Genomic DNA, 22212 nt, shown 5'->3' with positions numbered 1-22212 from the left:
GATGATGTGGACTTGAAACCTTAGTTATAAGTAAATGATTCACCAAATAAACTGATATAAACAATTAGGAGTGGTTTAAAATTTCCACATAGAATTTTGATTAACATGAAGGTACGAGGTAGTCTCATATCACTACCACCATATGTCAACCCAAAAACTAAAAACTATAGCTGGTGTGGTGGACTATAAAAACCCCTTTTCCTTACCCTAGTAGATGATCCTCTCTCCTAATCTGTAAGGAAACATGCCATCAACGGATAATTTGAAAATGACTCTAAGGGCCCATTTGTTTCCTAGAATTGGATCGAAATTGCGATTGGGATAATCCAATTTTGTTAAATTCACTGTTTGGTTCAAAAATAATAAAATGAAATTATAATTGTAGAATTCTAATTTTGCCCAAAATGAGGTTACCACACTTCCACTCAAATAAGTGGAATTGAGAATTGAATCCAAGGTTTGTTTTGTTGAGGATTGGAATAAAAGTAAAATGAAATGATATTTGAAATCTGCTGCCTTTTTAAAACCTAATATATTTTAACACGTGACACAAACATTTTTTTTTACCATTTTAACATTTTATTGGTTCGGCTTTCAAACTTTTTCTGTTGCAGAAGGTGATGAGAAAAGGTGTTGTCTAAGCCCATTGCGTCTCCCTATTCTCTCGGCATAATTTTTGCTCTCTCTCCATTTTCGCAGATTGGATCAAGTATTCCATTTTGGTGGAGATGAGTGTATTTATTTATTAATTATTAAAAAATGGCATTACCTTGTCTTTTATTTGATTTTAGGGAAATATAATGTAAATAACATAAAGGGTTTAATCCCTGCCCATGCTCTCTTCCATTGTTCTTAATTAATGAATTAAAAAATTCATTAAAAATTAATATCCAATAACTTTAAAAGATTATAATTTTTTAAAAAAGTATTTAAAAAATAATTTTAATTTCTTTTTAAAATTACAAAATCATATAAAATATAAATTTAATAAATAGAGAAATAAATTAAAACTCAAAAAAATAATAAATTTATTTATTTATTTATTTATAATTTTTAAATTGAAAAAAATCTAATACCAATTTCAATTTTACAAACCATACGAGACAAACTATTTTCTGAAAACCAGATTTAGAAATAAAGAATTCTAATTTTGACAAGACCCGATTTTAAATCAAAACTCAATTTTACTAATTCCGGGAAGCAAATGGACCTACCTTCTCGCCCTCAAAATAGAATTCGGAGTTTCATGTGGATGTTTGGGGAAGTGGAATTAGAGGAGGAAAATTGTCCGAATGCAGAGTTTCACGTGGATGTGCTGGGGAGTGGAGTAAGAGGAGGAAAATTGTCCGCGTGTCGTGTGAGTGAGGAGGATTTTTTTATGTCCAATATTTAATGGAGGAGGAAAGAGAGTGAAGTGTAATGGCATGGCAAGTGCTTCTCTGGCGTATTCACGGCACTGGCAGGGGCCCGGGCGCTCCTTTCGCGTGCAGGCGTTAGCGCATAATCGTCTTCAGGTGAGGGTGCAACTCAGGACTAATGCCACCGGCAGCAATAAGACTACAAACAATAAGATTATAGCCACAAATACAAGTAGAGGAGGAGACAGCCTTTACTTTAATGTGACGGGCTTTCCGTTTCCCCTCGGTCCATTTCTGACCCGTCCCACTTTCAGGACGGAGGTATGAAATCTTTTCACTTACACGTTTTTCCTTTTCTTGCCGGTCTACCATTTCATGTTCTCTTTCTTATATAAGCGGTTTCTGCGGCTCCCCTGTCTTAAAAAGTGTTTTCTTTTGTCTTGCCGTGGAGCATTAAGGTGTACCAGCATCTCCTTTAAATTTCCTCTTAATACTTTCGATTGGATTGAAATATATATTGCCGTCGTTTTGAATCAAATAAATGGAGAGAATTTTCAGGCGTAGCCGTTAAGATGAAATAAAACCCAAACCGATCAACAGACTATCAATTCGAAAACCAAATCTCTGGCCTTGCAATAACTGCAGGGCTAATGACTGCATTGAAAATTCACATGATGCTCCAGAAGTGTATCTGCAAGCATAGGCACTCTAAAATGAAAGAACGAGGAACATCTCTGTACCTTGCAAACATATGACTAAGAGTTAGGGTCCAGAGTGAGCGTGCAATTATCTTTTGTTGTGATCACCATAGTGTCTTCATTATAGGATTAATGTTACTTGGAAAGACATCCCTGGAGCTATTGAGGATCACAAGCATAGTTTTAACTAGGGTATCTACTAGGAAGGAGAGAGGCTAGATAGTCATTTCAGCAAAAAATAGCATGACAATTAAGCATTCGACAATAACAGAAGTATGCTGCCTCTCTTTTTGTCTTAGTACTTGGTTTATGTAACAGTTGTCTGTTCTATTGTCTTAAACTATTCAGGATAACATGTACGATTGTATCATTGGGAATTATGTGATACATATTTCGTTGTTCACAAAGGCCTGATAAAATGTGTTGGTCTTAACCGCGAAAACTAACATGTGGGAAAATTGCTACTTCTACAAATACCTAAAGCAACCTACTGACAAATACATATTTACTAACTTGCTAGCTATTCTAACAATGTGATGTAATACTAATGAGCAAAAACTAACATAATAATGATATTATGGAATATTTGTAACAACTTAATCTGGGTGACTCATAGACAGTAATATAATAACTTCCATATTTTTTCTTCTTCTTAGTATTTTGTGATCTATTACAACCACCCCATACTAGACCCTGTTCATAACCTACATGGATGAGCTTTCATCCTTGGTTAACATCTTTGTGTAACAATCTTAGTCTGGAAGCGGTGCCATAGAGATCCTAATCAATTAGGAGGTATTTATGGTAACATATCAAATAATGATGCTTTATCCAAATTCAATTCTTGAATTATCCAATTAGACTCACTGACCTTTATTTAACGAGTAGTGGTTCACAGGAACCCATCTTTCATAAGCATAAATGGTCTACTTAGCACTTTTTCATCTAGGTGATGCTTACAGGGGCCAAACATCAAGACTTTGCATGAGGTAATTCATACTTGTTCTATTTTCACTCAAGTGCCATTAACCATAGGGTTTCCCCTAAAGTCATTAGGTAAACTTGTTTGAGATTAGATTGTGATTTTGTTTTTCTTGGGTTTTAGTCAAGGTCCGATTCTTCTCTTGGTTCGATTGAGGTTACTATTGTTGGAAGCTGGGTGCTTGGGCAACACTTGGGCTGAACTTGAGTGCAACTACTGTTGTTGGTGCTAGAAAAGGGCTCCACATTCATTGATAAACTATTTCATACTCTAAAAAATCCTCCTGCAATACATATTGAGGCTTATTCAAATTATGAATATGATTGAGTGTTTTATCTATAATTTTATTGGCAAGTATTGATTTATGAGTATCATGCTTCTAACTTATTATTATTATATGTTTGAACATGTATGATGTTGTCATGTCCCCCATCCTTTCTTGATTCACATCCGCCAACCTTCAACCTATTAGTCATCCTGATAGGCTGGAGCAGAATTAAAAGGGATGACGTGGGGTGCATTTAATCAAAGGGATCAATTCTTACTAATGTAGGTCCGAGGATGTTGTGTATGCAATTGTTCGAGTCACGTTGGTGACTAGACTCTCTAGTTGGCATAGACACTCCTATCCCAGTCGGTGGTTAGACTTGTAACTCCTTTGCCAACCTCAGTTTGGTTACCTGCCACAACTCTCTTCTAGCATTGTGCATGCTCGTTGCTATGTAACTATCACTACTGCGCCCACCATAGAATATAGGGATTTTACAAGTCTGCTAAGCATATCTAGTATTGAGAATTTTGAAGGCAAACATCTCTGCTTGAGCTTGCTTGAGTTTCTCAGAAGGACAAAATCCCTTCTTTTTTTTGCGACTTGGACGATAATTCAATCACAAATATACAATTGTGTTCTTACTAAAGGTTGCATGAATTGCAGGATGCTAGGTAATCACTTAGGAGGTTTGGAAGTTAATTCACCTGCAAAGCTAAGACTAATTGAGTGACGAGTTAGTGCAGATCGGTAGTTGTGCAAAACCAATAGCAGAAGAGCGTCTATCATAGTGGGATGAGTTGAACAGGGAAACAAAGGATGAATTGGGTAGGTGGTTGGGTGTGAGTGATCATTGACACAAAAGCTTGATGTAGTATCATTTTCTACTAGTTACGCCCAATGCTTTATAATTGAATGAGCCAAGTGAGTTAAATCAATTTTGCATTGAGAGGTTTCTCATGTTGTATGATCTAGAATTGCTAAACTATTAGTTGGAAGTATTCTTTTGCTCTTAGCAGTTAGCCAAAAAAAACTTGTATCATCTTATGAACCATGTAACTTAAATATTTTGTAGCATTTTTGTTGAGTAATCCGAGTGGTGCTTGAGTAGACCATATTGGTCTAATGTTGAATAATTTGCAATTTTGTATGTGAGTGGTTATTTAGATCATAATTGAAACAAAGTAAAGAAATATATTGCTTTCGCCATTAGAGATTATTTTCCTGATAATTAGCGGTCAGTATTACGGTGGCATCAGAGAAGCGAACCTGCTACCTAGTGGGTGATTGTTTTGAATACATTAGTATAATAGGGAACCACAAAGAGTGTGGAGACCTCTGACAATACTTGAAGGTAGAACAATATCTGAGATTGCAGGAGTTCATTCAAAGACTAAGATGGCTGCAAATCAGGTTGAGTTTGCAGATAAAGAATCAAGGGAAACATTGAGAGCTTGCAAGGGAAGGACAAAACCACGTTGCTGATGTATTGTAGCAACTTATAGAGGCAATACAATTGTTAAATTCCCCACCAAGAAGACCCAAAGTCATCATAGTGAGGATGGTAGTGCAACTTGAACACCATGAGGTGTTAGAGCACCCACTTGTACCATAGAGAGACCCTTGTTGCCCATATTTGTTTGTTGTTCTACATTTTGTCACCACAAAATGTAGGTAATAGTACAAAACTTTTTCAAATTTTGCATTTTTTCGAGTTTAGTTCATAACTTAATTGGTTAGTATTGATCAACCAATCAATACCAATTGATATAATGGACTCTTTTATTGAAAGCTTTCGTTAAGTCTTTTTCGTTTTTTTGTTTGTTGAGCATGTGCTTGATTTTTGAGGCCTTCAATTTCCTTTCTTTCGTTTTTTAGTTTGTGTTTCTTGGTTTTTAGTGCTTTCGTTTTGCTCAATTCATTACTTTTGGTTTTCCCTTCAATTTGATCTAACTTAGGACTTAATTGGAGTTGTTTGTCAAAAGATATGACCATTTTAGTGCCCAAAAAGTGGACCTTTTTGATGCAAGTGCACAAATTAAAAATATCATGTTATATTTTTAATTTGATATTCACTTTTTGAAAAATATAACTTAAATTCACTTTATGTTATGTTTTTAAGTTACTTTATCAATTAAATTCTCACTTAAAGTAACTATAGTGCACTTTATGTTATCTTTTTAGGTTGAGTTGTTTTTTGATTTTTCACTTATGTGATTATATTAATTATATAGTTCAATTTAATTTTTGACATTTAAATCAAATGCTCTAGTAAATATTACTTATTAAATTATATTTACACATTATATTGTTTTTGAAATAAAAAGTGACAAAAAACAAGGGGGTGGGCCCTTACAACCAAAAAGCTGGTAACCAACATATTAACAGTACCAGCACATTAACAGCAGAGACCAACAGAGAACCTTAACAGAAAGAACTAAAGTTCCACTAAGCCATAGTAAAACATATGCATGTTACCAACCAGCATAATAATGTGAACAAAATCACCTAAACTATAGTAGCAGTCCAATAAGTTTATCATACTACGAGAGTTCATCATAAAAATTGTTGACATAACCATGCCAACCCAAGTCTGAGCAATCGCTGGAAACTAGCAAAACAGAACCAGCATATAAACATAAACTTTTGGATCCAAGGATCCCAAAAAACTAGAAAACTTAATTAACAGTGTTCTCCTTTCCCTTCGCAGTGAACTAAATCCGCGCCTAGTCATCCGCAAGGAATTTAAAGAGGAGCTTATGGTCCTCCATATTCATTCTAGTGTCCTCCTTCTCCTGAGTTAGCAGTTGAAGGGTAGTGGCAGCAATGTGGGTGACCTTAAGGGCAAATTTAGAGAAGGGGAAGAACCCTTCCTCTAAAGACTTAACTCTCATTTCCAATTTGGCATATGTCTTCAATTGCTCCTCTGTCTCTTCCTTATTATCCACTTACATCTTTTTAGCTTCCTCTTTAGCATTTTGCGCCTGGTTATCATCCTGCAAAACCCTAGGGTTATTAAAACCCTTAAGTTTATCTTTGGCCAGGGAGGATAATGTGATGGGGGAAGTGTCCACTTTTTTGCTATCCTCACAGAAGGTACTGGGCTGAAGAGTAAAGCTGGCAGAAACATGGTTAGTCTCCGTGTTAGCAGCATTGCCAGCTGCCACTTGAGTGTTATCCCCATACAACTGGACATCAACAGAATTGTCCGCCGAGTTAACACTTTTTTCTACCTCCTCCATTCCTTCTTCACCTTTGGAATCCTCCTCCTACCCATCTTCTTCATTATTTTCTTCTCTCTTCTTCAGCTTCCTGAACCCTGAACCTGTTGGATTTTTGTTTGTCTTGCCTGGGATTGAGCAATTCTCTCAGACCTTCTCCTTGCCTTTCCCTCAGTCTCCTCTTTTGAGTCCTCTTCCATCACCACAAGTTGTTCCATTTTAATTTTTTTACTACCCTTTTTTTCCCCAGTTGTTTCAGGTTTTTTCTTTTTCTTATTTTCACGGCTAGGGGAGGGTCGCGGGGTATGAATTTTTGTTCCAGTACTGGTGCTCGGGGATGAATTTTGATAGTGGCACTAGTTGTCAACCACCACCACCTAGGGGGGCAAAGGGCAAGGTGGAATTGGTACAGGTGAAAGATAAGGCCTTGGTGGATAATGGTAAAATTTTGCCCTTTATTTCTTTTTTCCCTAACATCATTGACCATATCTTCAAGAGAATGCAACAGAAAAAACGGGATAGAAATGAAATCCCTAATCCTGAAATGATTCAACAAAGGGAAGTGATAGTAGAAGCAGACATCAAACCTGCCCTCCAGTGTCAGATATTTCATAAGAACCAGGCACACATCATCCCATGGAGCTGGTAGTTTGTCCCTCTTAAATCCTCCTCTATAGCGCACTGGTTCCTCACCGTTTGCAAAAAAACTGTTCTTAATGACCTCGTTCGCAGTTTTAGTAACCTTCTTCCATTTCTTTCCTCTCATTGAAAGACTAGTAGCCATGGCTATCTTCTCCTCATTCACTTGAAAAGTGATTCCATTAATGTTGACCTTGTGGTCATTCCACCCATTGACAAACTGAAGGGCACAATATTGTTACACATTATATTGTTAATATGATAATGTCAATATAATTTATGTCCCACTTAAGTAATATTTTATCATTATTAAATTGACATGTGCTTATTAAAATCACTTAAAATTTGAAAATCAATTAAAAGTGGCCTTTTTCATGCCATTGCATGTAAAACTCAACTTAAAGTGTAAAATCACTTAGAAGTGGACTTTTTTGATGCCATTGCATGTAAACTCACTTAAAATGTGCAATGACATAAAAAAGATGAGCTACATGTGTTATATGCATATACACCAAAAATGTGAGCTTTTGCCTTGAGTTGCATATGCATGTAACTTAAAACATGTCTTTGCACCAAAAAAGTGAGTTTTTGCACCAAAGACATGTAATTGCACTCCCCAAACCCGATTTTGGGCAAAAACATGTTTTTAAAACATGTATATGCACCAAAAAGGTGCGTTTTTGCCTTGGGAGAGCCCATTACATGTAATGGCCTCTAAAAGGTGCATTTGGGTCTATTGTGCACATTTAAAACATACAATCACACAAAAAATGTCCGTTTTGCATTCAACTTCATTATTTGCCCTTGTAAAACCTATTTTTGAAGATTGGAGGCAAAACTTTGTGACAATAGATTCCAAGAACCCTTTTTTGATGTTTTCTCTTAGATTCTTCCATGGAATGACTTGAAATCTCTCTCAAGAGGTGTTTTTGCATCTCATGCATTCCCATGGCTAAAAACATTTTGTTTCAGCCTCATTTGGAGCCACGTTATGGACAAAAAATCCAGATTTGGGCCTTTAAAAGTCACATTTTGGCTCAAATAGAAGTCATTTTGGCATTTCAATACATATATATGCTATTGAAGAACATGTCTTTTCCATTATATATCAAAAAAATTTCATTTCATGCCTTTTATGAATCACATTTTTGCTAAAAACGCCCAGAAAATTGTGGTTTTTATCCACTTTTATGGGTTTTGAAGACACTTTTTTGCATTTGGATCCATGTATTAGCATTTGGGAAAGTTGTTTTTGCATTCACAAGTAAAAAATGACTCAAAAAATGCATTTGTTGGTCACGTTTTTGCAAAAATGGCCTAAATTTTTGCATAAAAAAATCACGTTTTTGTTAAAAAAACTCAAAAAATGACATTTCCAGCCCATACCTTTGGATCAATAGGGGTTGTTTTTGAGTTTTAATGCACACCATTGCCTTTACAAACCACGTTTTTGGCATTCTCATGTCAAATTCAATCTTTCATTGCTTATTAATATTTGTTGAATGCAAGCATGGAAGAAGTCAAAAAGTTGTTTGAAAATCCGGATTTGAAGAAGAATTGGTCTTCAAAATTTATAAATCTTGCTATTTTGGCTCATAACCCTCCAAGTGAGTGGACATTTTCAAACTTGCTCATCAATTCATGCTTATCTTGTTATTTTCATGCATATTATGGCTTGTTATTGCACATTTGTCCAAATATATGTTATGAATAGTGCAATTTTCCTTTAAATATGATGAAATGGTTCATTTTCATGTTTTTAGTTTTTTCCCTAACTCCAAATTCGAATTTGCATGTTGGAGTGACTTGCTTGTTGATATGTTTGAGTCTTTTGCCAAAGGTATGTTCTTCTTTTGAAGTTTGTTTCTGTGTTTTGTGTGTTTGCTTTTCGGTTTTTCTTCAATTTTGGAGAAGTTGCAAGTTCTTTCCCAAGAACTTGAGCATGTTTCATTTCACTCCACATTCCATTTCATGCAAGAGCATCATTTCATTCCATTTTCATCTTTCCATATCACAACACTTGGCATCTCATTTGTCAAATGCGATTACATGTTTTTCATCTCATCCATCATCCGCACGTACATGTAATCCCATTTGCCATTTCCATTTCCACTCATTTCACTTACCATATCCAATCGCACAACATGATTACATGAAAAGTCTTATCTGTAATTATATCTCTAGAAGTCGTTTTTGACTAAAAGTCACTTGTTAAAAGGTTAAAAAATGTCATGTGCACGCTTTCCAATGTTCTTGGACTTCACCTTTCCTCAAAGATGTCTATAAAAGCTCACTTCACCTCAAAGCACATTGCATTCATTCTTTCCATATGCACTTACACTTCATGAGCAAAATACATGTAATTCCATCATTCCATGTTATAAAGCATTTCATCTCATCTTTCATACACACTTACATGTAAGCTCATTCTCCATCTGCATTCACATGTCATCTCACTTTCCATTCTTCATAACATGTTGCATATACATGTAATCCACTTTCCATGCAATAACATCTTGAAAGCCCAAGTCACTTTTTGAACACTAAAGTCGTCATTTGTACACATTCATATGCATCCCAATTTGCATTCTTGGCCATACTCACAAAAACCCATCATTGCGCACGTGCAATCCATCTTTCCAAGTTCGACTTTGGCCCCTTTTTTCCCAAATACATATGCTTTCCGGTTCATTTCCAGCCATCACATGTGTTCCATAAGTATCTAATCCATACTTCAAATACCCACTTCTCATGGATTCATCATTGCAACTCAAATCCAAAGGTTTTCATGGATCTAATCTCATTGGAAGATGTTTTTTTCTTTATGTTGCAGCGCACTTTTCGAGATATGTTAGAATTTCTTTAAGAAACAGTGACATCCTGTCAAGAATACGTGCTTCAAATCAAAGAAGTGATATGAAATATCCCAAACCGGATATTTACTCGATTTTTCCTCAACAATATATTTAGAACTAAACATAGGTAGATGTGTTACGAAACATCAATATAGAAACCAGTGGATTCTCAAGTAGTTATTAACACTTTCTTTCTTAGAATAATATTCAAGATTCAGGCATATGAAATGCGTTATAAACCAACAATATTAAACCAATAAACTCTCATATAACTACTTAAAACATGTTATTGCATTATACAACAACAATACAATAAACAACAATTAGAATCCAATCTTAAACACAGAATTTACAGTCAGATTGGAACACTAAGAGAAGAACTTGTAAGTGCATACGAGACACCTAAATTGACGTCTCCACGAACAATAGGTTTGCATCCACTGTCTACCGGCACGAGAGACTATGTCCTCACACTAGTTGAAAGCTGAAGCTTTCCTAAATAACTCTCGCAAGAAAGAATTGAAATCTAAATCATAAATCAAGCATACCAAATGAATGAGTCTCTTCTTTTATTCTCACAGCTGTGACTCTTTGACTTCCTTCTTTGCTTTTCGTTTTATCTCTCCTTGTCCTTTTTAGCCCATTTTATAATATTAAATTTACCTTTTATAATTTGAGTCTACGCTCTCTACGTCAATTTTAATATTATATAAAATTGTTTTTAACTTTTCTAATGTCCCAAAAAGGGGACATTACAAATCTCCCTTCCTCGAAATTGCTTGTCCTCAAGCAATCAGTACCAGGATCCCATACGAATTTGTAGGTAGCTTTGTAGCCCAAATTGGAAACAAAACTGGTCACACTATGAAGCAAGGTGTAACTCTGCAACCTATCCATCAATCAGATCCCTGGATCTCATATAAAACTATGAAATATCACTGCGCCTGTAGACTATATAACTTTGATTATCCTCGCATCTAGTCTCAAATTGAGCAGAACTGTAACAAAATCCTCAATAAGCCATAGATACATACTGTCAACACCTGGATCCCAAACCCTATTGCCATGACCATCGAATATGATGAGGTAGAAATATATCAAGGGGCTATGTATATATAACCCAGTAGATGGTGACGACTTGTCCTAAGTAGATGATGTAAGAAATGAGTTGTTCAAAAGCTGCAACTAACACTGTGAGCACATCATAAAACATACTGTCACCATAAATTTGGAGAACCCCCAAATACATAGGTGCAATGAGTAAGTATGAAGCTGAAAAGCCATTCGCTATGATTGAAACATAACTCTTCAATTCTCCACCAAGATCTATTCAATGGCTGATGTAGGAAATCCATCCAACTCCTGTATGGGGTGAAATCAGAAACCATATTTGGACTGATCCAATAACAAGCCACAATAATCAGTTCATTACTCCCATCCTGTGACCAAGATTCACTACTAAGAACTGTACGAGGATTCCATATTCTGAAATCAAAATCATCTTCCTCATGGCAATCAAAAGGATTTCCCTCGTTTATCTCGAAAAGGGGATTATCGGAAGTCCAATCAGCATCCACCTCAAACATGGGGTTGTGTATAAGCTGAATGTGACATGAAGTTTTGATACTTGATCGATTGGGGCAACTATCCAAGTCATATGTTTGCTGAATGCTATCAAGTTCATCAACGACTTCTTGGAAAAACTCCTGCCTCACTTTACCCTCGTGTTCCCGAGAGTGATTCATGACACTGATCTAATTTTCTACTTCCTGAAGAGAAAATTGAGTTTCATCTAATGCCTCACGAGCATACTTAAGTTTCGTGTTGAGCTACTTAATCTCTTTCTTTTCTCTATTTGACTGATCAACATATATTTCAATAACCTTAAGAATATAATCCCTGTTGGACAACAAATATAAATAATCTGATTTCATAGTTTTGAGAGCTGTTTTGACCACCTGCAAATCAGCAACAGGCCAATCTCCTTCCACTTCCCTTTGAACCTTCCTATAGAGATCCTCAACCAACTTGTGAGTGTTGTCATATCATATCAAAGACGCCACAACCATGTCTTCACTAACCTTCAACTGGTTCTTTAAGGTAAGATAAGATAAGATAAGATAAAATTTTAACGTCCACGAGGCTAAAAATAGCCTAAGGGACAGCAAGACAACTTAAGCAGACTTAGGTAACAATGTTCGTTGCTTGTGTAGGATGATGATGAGTCCACCCAATTGCTCAATGTACTCTTCGTTGAATAGGTTATGCCAAGAACTGTCACATATAGTGTCCGCAAATTTATCTCTACTACTCTTGTAGGCTTCACATTCTAAAATAAAGTGCTGTTCAGTTTCCACTTTCCCAGAATTGCAGAATCTGCAAATTCTTTCTTCCCAAGCCTCCTTTGGCCTCTTCCAACGTTCGGTCTCACAACGAAGTTGGTGAGAGTTGGTTCTCAGCTGAGCAATAAGAATTTTAGCCCTCCAAGAAATGTTGGCTCCTATGTATGCTTTTTGGAGTTGATCACAAGCGGGGTTGAACTCATTTATATAATATAATTTCTTCCTTCCGATCTCGCTTCTCCAATTTCTCTTGTACAATTTCTCCATGACAAAGACCTTTATTTCTTTATTATTTGTGGGGCACATATTGAATTGAATATTCCATTTACTCATCCATTTGATGTTTTGTTGCATCCATGTCCTTTTTCGTTGACATAGTGTGTCACTAAAGACCACTTTAGGCCATCTATCCTCTTCCATTTTTTTGATTCTTTTTAGATAACTTAGAAGGCGAACAATAGCAAGTGCCTCAATAGGAGCAGCCTCCATTTCACTTAGCATGATATCATATGGAACAGTGCTTTTGATTTTAAACTTGCTTGTGATCAAGCGCTTTTGGATTCTTTCGATTTGTTTCCATTGTGCTATAGTAGTGTTGCTGGCCCATAATTCACATCCGTAAAGAACAACTGGCAGCACAAGAAGACCGAACAAGATTTGAATAGTTTTCCAATCCCACAACTTTGCTTCACGACACCTATTCTGAAGAGCATAAAAAGCCTTCCACCCACCTAATATCCTTTTATACCTGCAGCTAGACCAGCTTAGTTTTTTGTTGAAATCGATGCCAAGGTATTTATACTCCGCAACTTCTTCAAGAACACTTCCATTGTAATAAAATTCATGTTGGTGTTGTTTTTTATTATTAGAGAAAATCATAACCTTAGTCTTGCTGATATTGACCTGCATCCCCACCATTCCGCAAAAGCGCTCAAGAGAAGATAGATGATCTTGCAAACCATAGGCAGATTTGGCAATTAAAATGAGATCGTCCGCATATAGGAGCAGCTTTATAACAAATTCACCTAGCTGAATGCCTTCACCCTTTTGCATGTTTAACCACTCTTCCAGTTTGTCAATATATAAACCAAACAAAGTAGGAGATAAAGGGCAGCCTTGTTTGACCCCGATATCGCTCCTAAAACATTCTGAAATGCCATTTGAAGTTCCGATTTTAACTTTCACCTCTTCGTACATCCTATGAACAGCAGCTCTGAGATGCATAGGAATTCCCAATTCTTCCATCCTAAACCAAAGCTTGTCTCTCGGGATGGTGTCAAAAGCTTTTTTAAAGTCGACAAAGCAACAAAATACCTCTTCCTTTTTCTCCCATTCTTTTTCAATAATGTGTCTCAAAGTGACACAGTGATCCATTGTCGAGTGCTTTGGCCTAAAACCAGCTTGCCCTTTAGCACGTTTATGGTTTTCTTCTGCCCATTTGCTGATCCTAGTTTCTATCATGCTGCCAAAAAGTTTAGCAAAGAGGGGATTGATCATTATAGTCCTGTAGTTGGAGGGATTGTTAACATCACCACTCTTAAAAAGTGGTATTGCAAGGCTGATTGTCCAATCTTTCGGAAACCCTTCTTGGCAAATTTTGTTGAAAATTTCAGTGATGTGCGGTGCAAGAGTTTTCATACCCCACTTCAGATATTCTGCTTGGAGCGCAACAAGGTCTTTTGCTTTACCTCCACCTAACTTCTTAATCCCTGCCTCTATCTCTTGCACAGTGAAAAGATTTGTATCATCATTGAACAAAGGTGGCTGTCCCACTCCACCCTCTTGTTCATAAAGTTTCTTAGCATATTCAAACCATTGGGTGCCAGTAATATTATTATTTTCAATTTGTTTTCTCCTTGGTTGGAGTTCTTTCCAAAAACGTTTGGAGTTATTTTTGCCCAAGAAAATTAACTCCTCTCTCCTTGTGAACATAAAATCAGTTTTTTTCTTCTTTAGGATCTATTTGTAGGCCTTAATGTCAAGGTTAGTTTTATTTGACTCCCTTAGGTTTCTTCTAGCCCTCTTGCATTCCTTATCAAACCAAGCATTTGCTGGAAAACAATTAGTTTCAGATTTTCTATTTTTTGCTCTCTTGCATTTTGAAAGAGCCTCATGAATCAACTTTGATAAATCATAACTGTTAACACCATGTTTATACATAGGGTGTCCCATACAAAGTTCCTCAAGAGTAGTTCCGAAAGTGTTACTATTTTCTGAAGTTAACAAAATTCTACCTTGAGAAGGGGGGTATTGAGGGCCTTGGGTTTTTGCTCCAATCCGCCCATCCTTTGCCCAATACAAATTTACGTACAGCGGTGTATGATCTGATTTGAGATCCCAAATGTGTTCTCCAATTGCAACTTCTTTAATATTTTCATACAAATTTTGCGAACAAATTACATAATCTACCACACTTGCCCCGTTGTATGTGTTGCAAGTGAAAGTGCCAGACTTAGCCCATCTAGCCAAACCATTACAAATTATGAGATCAAATGTGCCACATAGAGTGATCAATTCTTCCCCAAAATGATTGCAGCCTTTAGCATCTTCGGATATTTTTTCCCATTGATGATTTCTTTCTTCTGTGAGCCAAATAGGGTTATCATTTACTTTGGAGCTGAAAAAACTTGCTTGCCAATTTGCTGTCCTAGCATTGAAATCTCCAACAAGAAGAACATCCCCATGCTGCGAAAGAATAGCAACATCTTTCTTTAACGCAGCATAGGGGTCATTGTGATCTAAGCCACACTTTTTATAAGTTTTAGATACTTGTGGAGCAAAGTAACAGGCTGCAATCCTGATAAGAGTGTTATTTTCCACAATTTTGAGCCATATAAATTGTTTATTAGAATCAGTCTTTTCCAACTGAATGACACGACCTTCCCTTTCTTTTACTAGAACCATTATACCTCCATAACCTTTACCATTTCCCACTACCTCATTCCACATTGCCATCTTCCAGTAGCCTTCAAACAATGGGGTCTTACATCCCTCATGCTCATGTGTCTCTATGAGACAAATAATGTCTTTGCCTTCCACAATAGGTCCTAACCCAGGCCCACGTCTCCATGGATAACCTCTGCAATTCCAACAAACTAAACTTAAGGACGCCTGGGTTAAGTTTGATTGCTATTTGTTTTGATGTGAAAGACTCGAAGTTGAGTTATTATCGCTAATCGTGATTGCTGATCTTGTTGTATCGCTGCATGCTAATGTGTTTGTTGTCACACCTTTGTTGCCTTCTTGATGCCCTTCATTGGAGTGGTAGCCAAAATGAGCAATAATTGCTTTTCCCTTGAACATCCAAGCTCTTTTGCCTTCATTTCTAGCTGTTCTGATTTTTTCCATTTCCATTCTTCTTTCTACTTGCTGTCTCATGGTTAAATCCTCCTCTATAACAAAGCGAGAACCCCTCAAGAGCTGTTTTTTGTTAAGTAAATTTTGTTTGTCGCTAATGCTGGGCATGACTACTTTGATTGGCCTATTTCTCTCAGCTTGTGGTTTGCCAACCCTCCAAGCTTGACAGATTTGTCCTTGCCACAACAACACATCTTGTAGGAAATCCTTCGTTAAGTCGAGGGTGTGTTCGCCTTCCCCATAATCTTTTATCCCTTTGATAATTATATTGGATGCCTTATGCTGCCTTTTTTTGACCTCTCCGTCTTGTGTGTTCACACGAATCTTTGCCTCTTCTCTTGCCATATCAAGGTGTTTGCTGTTTTTGTCCCAAGTTTTGGTGACTTCTGAAAAACTTCTCCTCTCCTCTTCAACCCCTGCCTTTCCCAACGAATTAGTGTGAAAAATCGGTCTCTCCTTATAATGAGATGACTTGATATTTGTTGTGACCTTGTTTGTTTCCAATGTAGCATTCAGATTTTTCCATTCATCCTTCATGTTCTGCCATTCAAGCTTCCCTGCTAAAAGTGTTTCTTGTAGTGTTGAGATTTGAGCTTTTAAAATGTTGTTATTATCTGCAAGAGTTTTATTTGCTGCAATTAACACCTGCATATTACGATAACTTTCTTGTTCCTTAGCCTCTAGGAGTTCCAACCTCCTCTTGGCCCTCAATAGTTCTTGCACATAAAGATCTGGGCACCATGCGAGAGGTGTGGAGGTAGAGCTGTAAGTGACAGAATCAACAAAGTTGCTGCTACCATACAAATTACTGTCACCATCTAAGTGTGGAGGGGGGTACATTTTGACAACATCTTTTTGTTTCTTCTCTGGTCTATGCAATCTCTGCTTGTGTTTCTGCTTTTCATGTGACCCTTTCAAGCGAGCAAGTCTATGTTTTCAAATGCCCTTGAACTGTTTAACGTTGACCCAAATATATTTCCCTGTCTTGCCGAGTGATGCCATTTTGACTTGACCTAAATGGTTAGTTTCAAAGTGCACCAGAATTTCTTGACCGTTTTTTACCAATGATATGGTTTGTTTTTCCAATGCTTGCATATCCACCGTTTGTTTTCCCATTGTTTGTGTATCCACAATTTGTTTTTCCATTGATCAAAAGAAAGAAGGACGAAACAAAACTAACAAGAGCAAATATATAAAACAAAAGAAAGTCGGAAAGTGCACCCGGAAACCCCTGGCTTAAAAGCCTACCCCTATCTTGTTGTGGGCTGGGCCCAGCCGTTGTTTTTCCCTTGGAAACGAGCCTGTCTGAAATCTGAGCCTGTCCGATATTGTGTCTGCTGCGTGGTCCCACCGTGATGCTCCGGTGTGATGTCCTGGTCCCACTGTGCCGTTACCTGCTTAGTGCCAGACACTAAGCAGACCAGAAGCTCGAGTCTCGTTGCATTTAAACTCCAAAATTTACACTATTTTTAGCCAATAGGCTTCCCCTTGGGATCGGGAAAGTTGTTCCCCAACGGAATTTTTTATACTACCGCTGAAAAATATTTACTTGACACTGCAAAACCGCTCCACATTGTAGTTCTTTAATTTTCATCAAATTCCTTACACCTTACACCTGTTCTCGATTCAATATAGTGATACATTCTTCAGCATTTTTTCATGAAGAAGAAGCTTCTGCAATTAAATCTGCCGCACATTTATTTCTTATGCATTGCATTATTGTCCTGTTGAAGCGGTTCATCGTCTTGCAGTATGATCTTGGATTGTTCCTCTGAATTCATGTCATAGGCATCAGAAATATATGGTTCATCATACAAAGGTTCCAATCTGCTATTACCTCATGTGCAACTGACCTTATCAACCTGCTTGTCAAAGCTAACCTCCAATTCACCAATGTAGAAACTTGCACCTTGTGTAACATCTTCTACATAATCACAAGAAGGCTGCAGATTAATGGTAGTTGTCTGCTCTTCTTTTTGAAGACCCTCTATTCAATGATTTTGGTTTGCTAGAAATTCTTCATACACATTTTTGCACTGGTCTTTTGCAAGGAGATCCTAAACCAATTCCAAATACTTTCTTTTCGCCATATTAGTCTTATTTCGTTGCTCTGGGTGAAAATCCATATAATCACTGAACGGTAAGTCATTTTGAACTCGGGTAGGAAGTTTTGGATGCTCTTTGTGTTGATTATTTCTTTTCTTATATCTGTTGATTCAAAATTTTGGGCTAATTGCGCTTGTAGCTTCATAGTGGCTTTCCTGATTTTACTCGAACCCTGTATTTTGTTTATGTCTGATTTTGAATTATATATGAGTATATAGACCCTGATAGGGGAAGTGACATTCTCGGTATATTCTTGGTATGCTTCCACCTCAAGTATCTGAGTTGGCTATTCAACTGAATGCCCTTAATTTCTGGGATGATTTCAAATCATGGAAACAACCATGATGTTAAGGACTTGTAATGGATCTGTATAGTTTGTTGATTTAGTAATACCACTCAAGCATCGACATGGAGAAGAATTAGCAGATTTTATTGTATCAATCCAGCTTTGTTCATCTATTTGGACTCTGAAAAATGAATGTTCAAGAGGAGCAGATGAAAGATAAGTAGGATGATTTCTTTCTAGCCAAAGTAAGGAACCCCACAAACCTGATTTTATTTGTTTGAATCAAATCAAACCACTTATAGATTTTTTTAGCAATTCCTATTTTGCTCAAATAAGATCACTAAGGCCTTCTCAGTGATAACTAAATTTGGCGCTAAGCTAATCACTTGAGAGCATGTTCTTTATATGTACCCTTCTTCTATCTTCAGCAAATCACCCCAATCTTCTTCCTTAACTCTGTATTTGTTTAGTTTTCCCCTTTAGTGTACTCTAGTTAGAACATCCTTGATAGAAATCTGCACAAGAAATTCATTTCAACTTTGCTTTAACTTCTCATATGATTGTTAGCTATTTGTCAACTATTTTAAAGTGAAAGTGTGATTTAGTGGTGTGGCCAGCCTGACAGCTCCCTTTGCAAGTTGCTTCTCAACGATAGGCAGTCGAGAAAGGAAATAATCATCACTTAAAATTGTGCCTGGGGCTGCATTTCCGTATGCCCACTTGCTAGCTTAACTAAAACTTTCAATCGTACACCTGTACTTGCGTATTGTATCACAATATCGTGGAGTTATTCAATCACATAACCCTTGTAGTCTTTGGAAAGAACCCCAACTGCAAGAGCAAAAACCAAAAATAATAGATATATCGACCATCTCTTATTATCGATGCTTTGCAATACATAGCGCATAATTGTCCTCACCTCCCTTTGATTATAAGGATGCTTAGTCATGCAAACTTTCTAAATTTCACTATATGATCGCCATGTGTAGAGGCCTGCCTATGCTCGTTAGGGGTGGAAAGCAGCAACAATAATAGATTCTTCTTATCGTTTATATCTCGGTCCAAGTAGCCTTTCATGCGACATCCACTCCGACCAGATACTTGTTTTTGCACTCTCAGTGTTATCTGCACTGGCTGTTATTCGGCATGTAACGCCCCTCGACACCTGTCAAAATTGGCTCTAAGTAACACTTTGAAACCAATTTGTATCTTTCACTCCATGATGCATCTGAAGATGTAACGTTTGCCAGGTAACTAAGACATCCATCACAGAAGTCATAGCTCCCCACGATAGAATCTAATAGTTACGATAATACCATGTGATGGTCCTCCAACAATCTTATTTGCTTTGGCTCAAGAGTTTTAATGACAGGTATCCTTATCTTGCGTGTTAAAGCTCCTTCTATGTCCCACCATTTTGCATTTGAAGACTGAATGATTAGTCTTTACCGCAAGTAAGCAAATATACTCTTATGAATAATCGGGATTCACATTTACGTTTTCTCCTGAAACAAATCCCATGATCAACATTTTTTGCAGAAACATCCCTGAACCAACCCAGGTTATGTAAGGGAGTTGAAGCGATAATCTCTATCTACCCCTGATTTGCAAGCTGTCTATGATCAATTACCCATGCGACTGAGGAAACACACCACATATGGTTGGAGATGTCTGACAAACCCTTTCAGATCTCTCTTATCTTTGTTGCTCGGTGCACTGTTTATCGTTGAAACAATTTCGTCACCATTGTTAGCAAAAGACTAAAGATTCTCTGAAGGTGTCTTGTGTTATTGAAGTTAAATTCGATAGTTTGGATGAACACCCTTCTCATGTAGACAGAGAAGAGGACTCCTCAAAAGAACAAATGCAAGTCCTTGCAAGGACTGCAATTGTGAACAATGTGAAAATGCAACATCAAGCTGACTAGCTGTAATGGGCTTTCTGCATTGCACAAGATTGCAAGCATCATTATATTGAGCAGTTAGAATACCAAGCCAATCATGCAATAACAATCTTCCCTCCTTGACTCCTTGCTCCAAAGATGCTGCAGTTACCTTGTGAACAATAATAGAAAGAATAACTTCTGCATTAGCACTGCCATAAAGCTCATTTATATTTTGTGCTATTTCATATTGTGTAGTCCATATTCTCAACTGCTGCTTGAGCAAATACCTACAATTGTCTGGTGCACTCAACCTTGTCTTGAAATTTTCCTCAGGAGATACAACTAGAGTATATTGAAGAGTGAGTTGTAAAATAGGAGGAGCATCAGAATTCTTGTATCGGAACTCGTGTACCAAGATTCAGTCCAAAAACCATTCACTTCGACTACTTGAATTTTGCTATCCGTCATTTAAGCTCATAGCTTCTATCACTTCTAACTTCAGTTATGGATCTGAAACATTAAAGCACACAACAATCATCGACTCAATTGATGGGAACGTGTAAATAAATTTCCAATCCTTGTACCAAATCCGTAGAGAAAAGGACTATGATTTGTAGATATTGTATCTCTGCAATTACTTCATGAAGTAATACTAGTAATGGTCACTCATTGCTCTTGATGCATAAACTTTAGAATCCAGTTTCAAGATGATCTTTTAAGACTTTGCATGGAAACACTAAGAAAGTTTCAACACTATTCAGAAAATTGATAATCTTTCAGGTAAACTTGCTTCTGCCCAACAAGATGGCAGGTTCAATAGCTTTGATACCATTGAAATATCCCAAACCGGATATTTACTCGATTTTTCCTCAAAAATATGTTCAGAACTAAACATAGGCAGATGTGTTATGAAACATCAATATAGATACTAGTAGATTCTCAAATAGTTATTAACCTGTTCGTTCTTAGAATAATATTCAAGATTCAAGCATATGAAATGCGTTACAAACCAACAGTATTAAACCAGTAAACTCTCATACAACTCCTTCAAAACATGTTATTGCATTATACAACAACAATACAATAGCCAACAATCAGATTCCAATCGTAAACACAAAATTTATAGTCAGATTGGAACATTAAGAGAAGAACTTGTAAGCAGATACGAGACACTTGAATTGACGTCTCCACGGACAATGGGTTTGTGTCCATCGTCTACCAGCACGAGGGGCCAGGTCCTCACATTGGCTGAAAGCTGAAGCTTTCCTAAATAACTCTCGCAAGAGAGAACTGAAATCTAAATCATAAATCAAGCATACCAAAATGAATGAGTCTCTTCTCCTTTTATTCTTCACAGTTGTGACTCTTCAACTCCCTTCCTGGGTTTTCATGTTATCTCTCCTTGTCCTTTTTAGCCCATTTTATAATATTAAATTGACCTTTTGTAATTCAAGTCCACGCTCTCCAAGTCAATTTTAATATTATATAAAATTGTTTTAAACTTTTCTAATGTCTCAAAAAGGGGACATTACATGGTAATTCTTCTAGTCTCCATTTTCCCAATGGTTGTTTGAGAATTGGAGTTCATGATGGAATGCACCAAGGACTTTACTTCAAAAAAATAGAAAAACAAAATTAAAGGTGTTTGTGGAAAGTTGTTCCGAGTTACATCCAGACACCGTTGAGAAGATCTTCTAAGTGCCAGGAGACTCTAGAATGTGTCAATCTACAAAGGATAATTCACGACAACTCAAACGAGAAAAAGTTTAATCACATCAATATTTCAAATGATAACGGACAATTCATCAAAGAGAGTCAGAGGTAATTAAAAGATGTAACATCATGATTATCAATGTGAATGCAGTGCCATGAAATACATTAACTCTTGATCTTGTTATCATCCGGGATAGCATCGCCAAGTACAAGGCCCTTCTAAAAAATTCCTAGGATTGTTTCAATTCTCTTCCATCTTTCTTCTTTTTCTTCTTTCATGTTTGTAATTGAAGAGGATGTAGTACATAAAAATGTGTAATTACATGTAATACGACTTACATGTGTAATGACATGTAATCCAATAAATTCTCTTTTTAGTAGACTGGGTCAAAGTTGGTTGAGTTGCTCCCACTTTTTCCTCCATCTTTTTCTCAACTTCTTTTCCTATATAAAAGAGTGCCCCCTCATTGTAAAAATCATCTTTTGTTGCATGCAAGAAATC

The 22212-nt window shown here is 36.8% G+C and overlaps 1 protein-coding gene across 1 annotated transcript in view; it reads left to right on the top strand.

Moving 5' to 3' along the window:
* The first annotated feature begins 1416 nt into the window (after positions 1 to 1416).
* The window catches only part of LOC149567707 (uncharacterized), a 76767-nt gene continuing 55971 nt past the window's right edge, over positions 1417 to 22212 (top strand). Inside the window, exon 1 of the mRNA XM_089820965.1 lies at positions 1417 to 1679. Within this exon, the coding sequence (XP_089677091.1) occupies positions 1425 to 1679 (255 nt within the window). The 5' untranslated portion in view covers positions 1417 to 1424. The remainder of the gene's footprint in view (positions 1680 to 22212) is intronic.

The sequence above is a fragment of the Cupressus sempervirens genome, chromosome 3, assembly GCF_028749045.1.
Source record: "Cupressus sempervirens isolate cs-2001-9-10 chromosome 3, ASM2874904v1, whole genome shotgun sequence".
NCBI lineage: Eukaryota > Viridiplantae > Streptophyta > Pinopsida > Cupressales > Cupressaceae > Cupressus > Cupressus sempervirens.
Note: the sequence above shows the minus strand (reverse complement) of the source record. Positions and strands in the feature narration are given on the sequence as shown.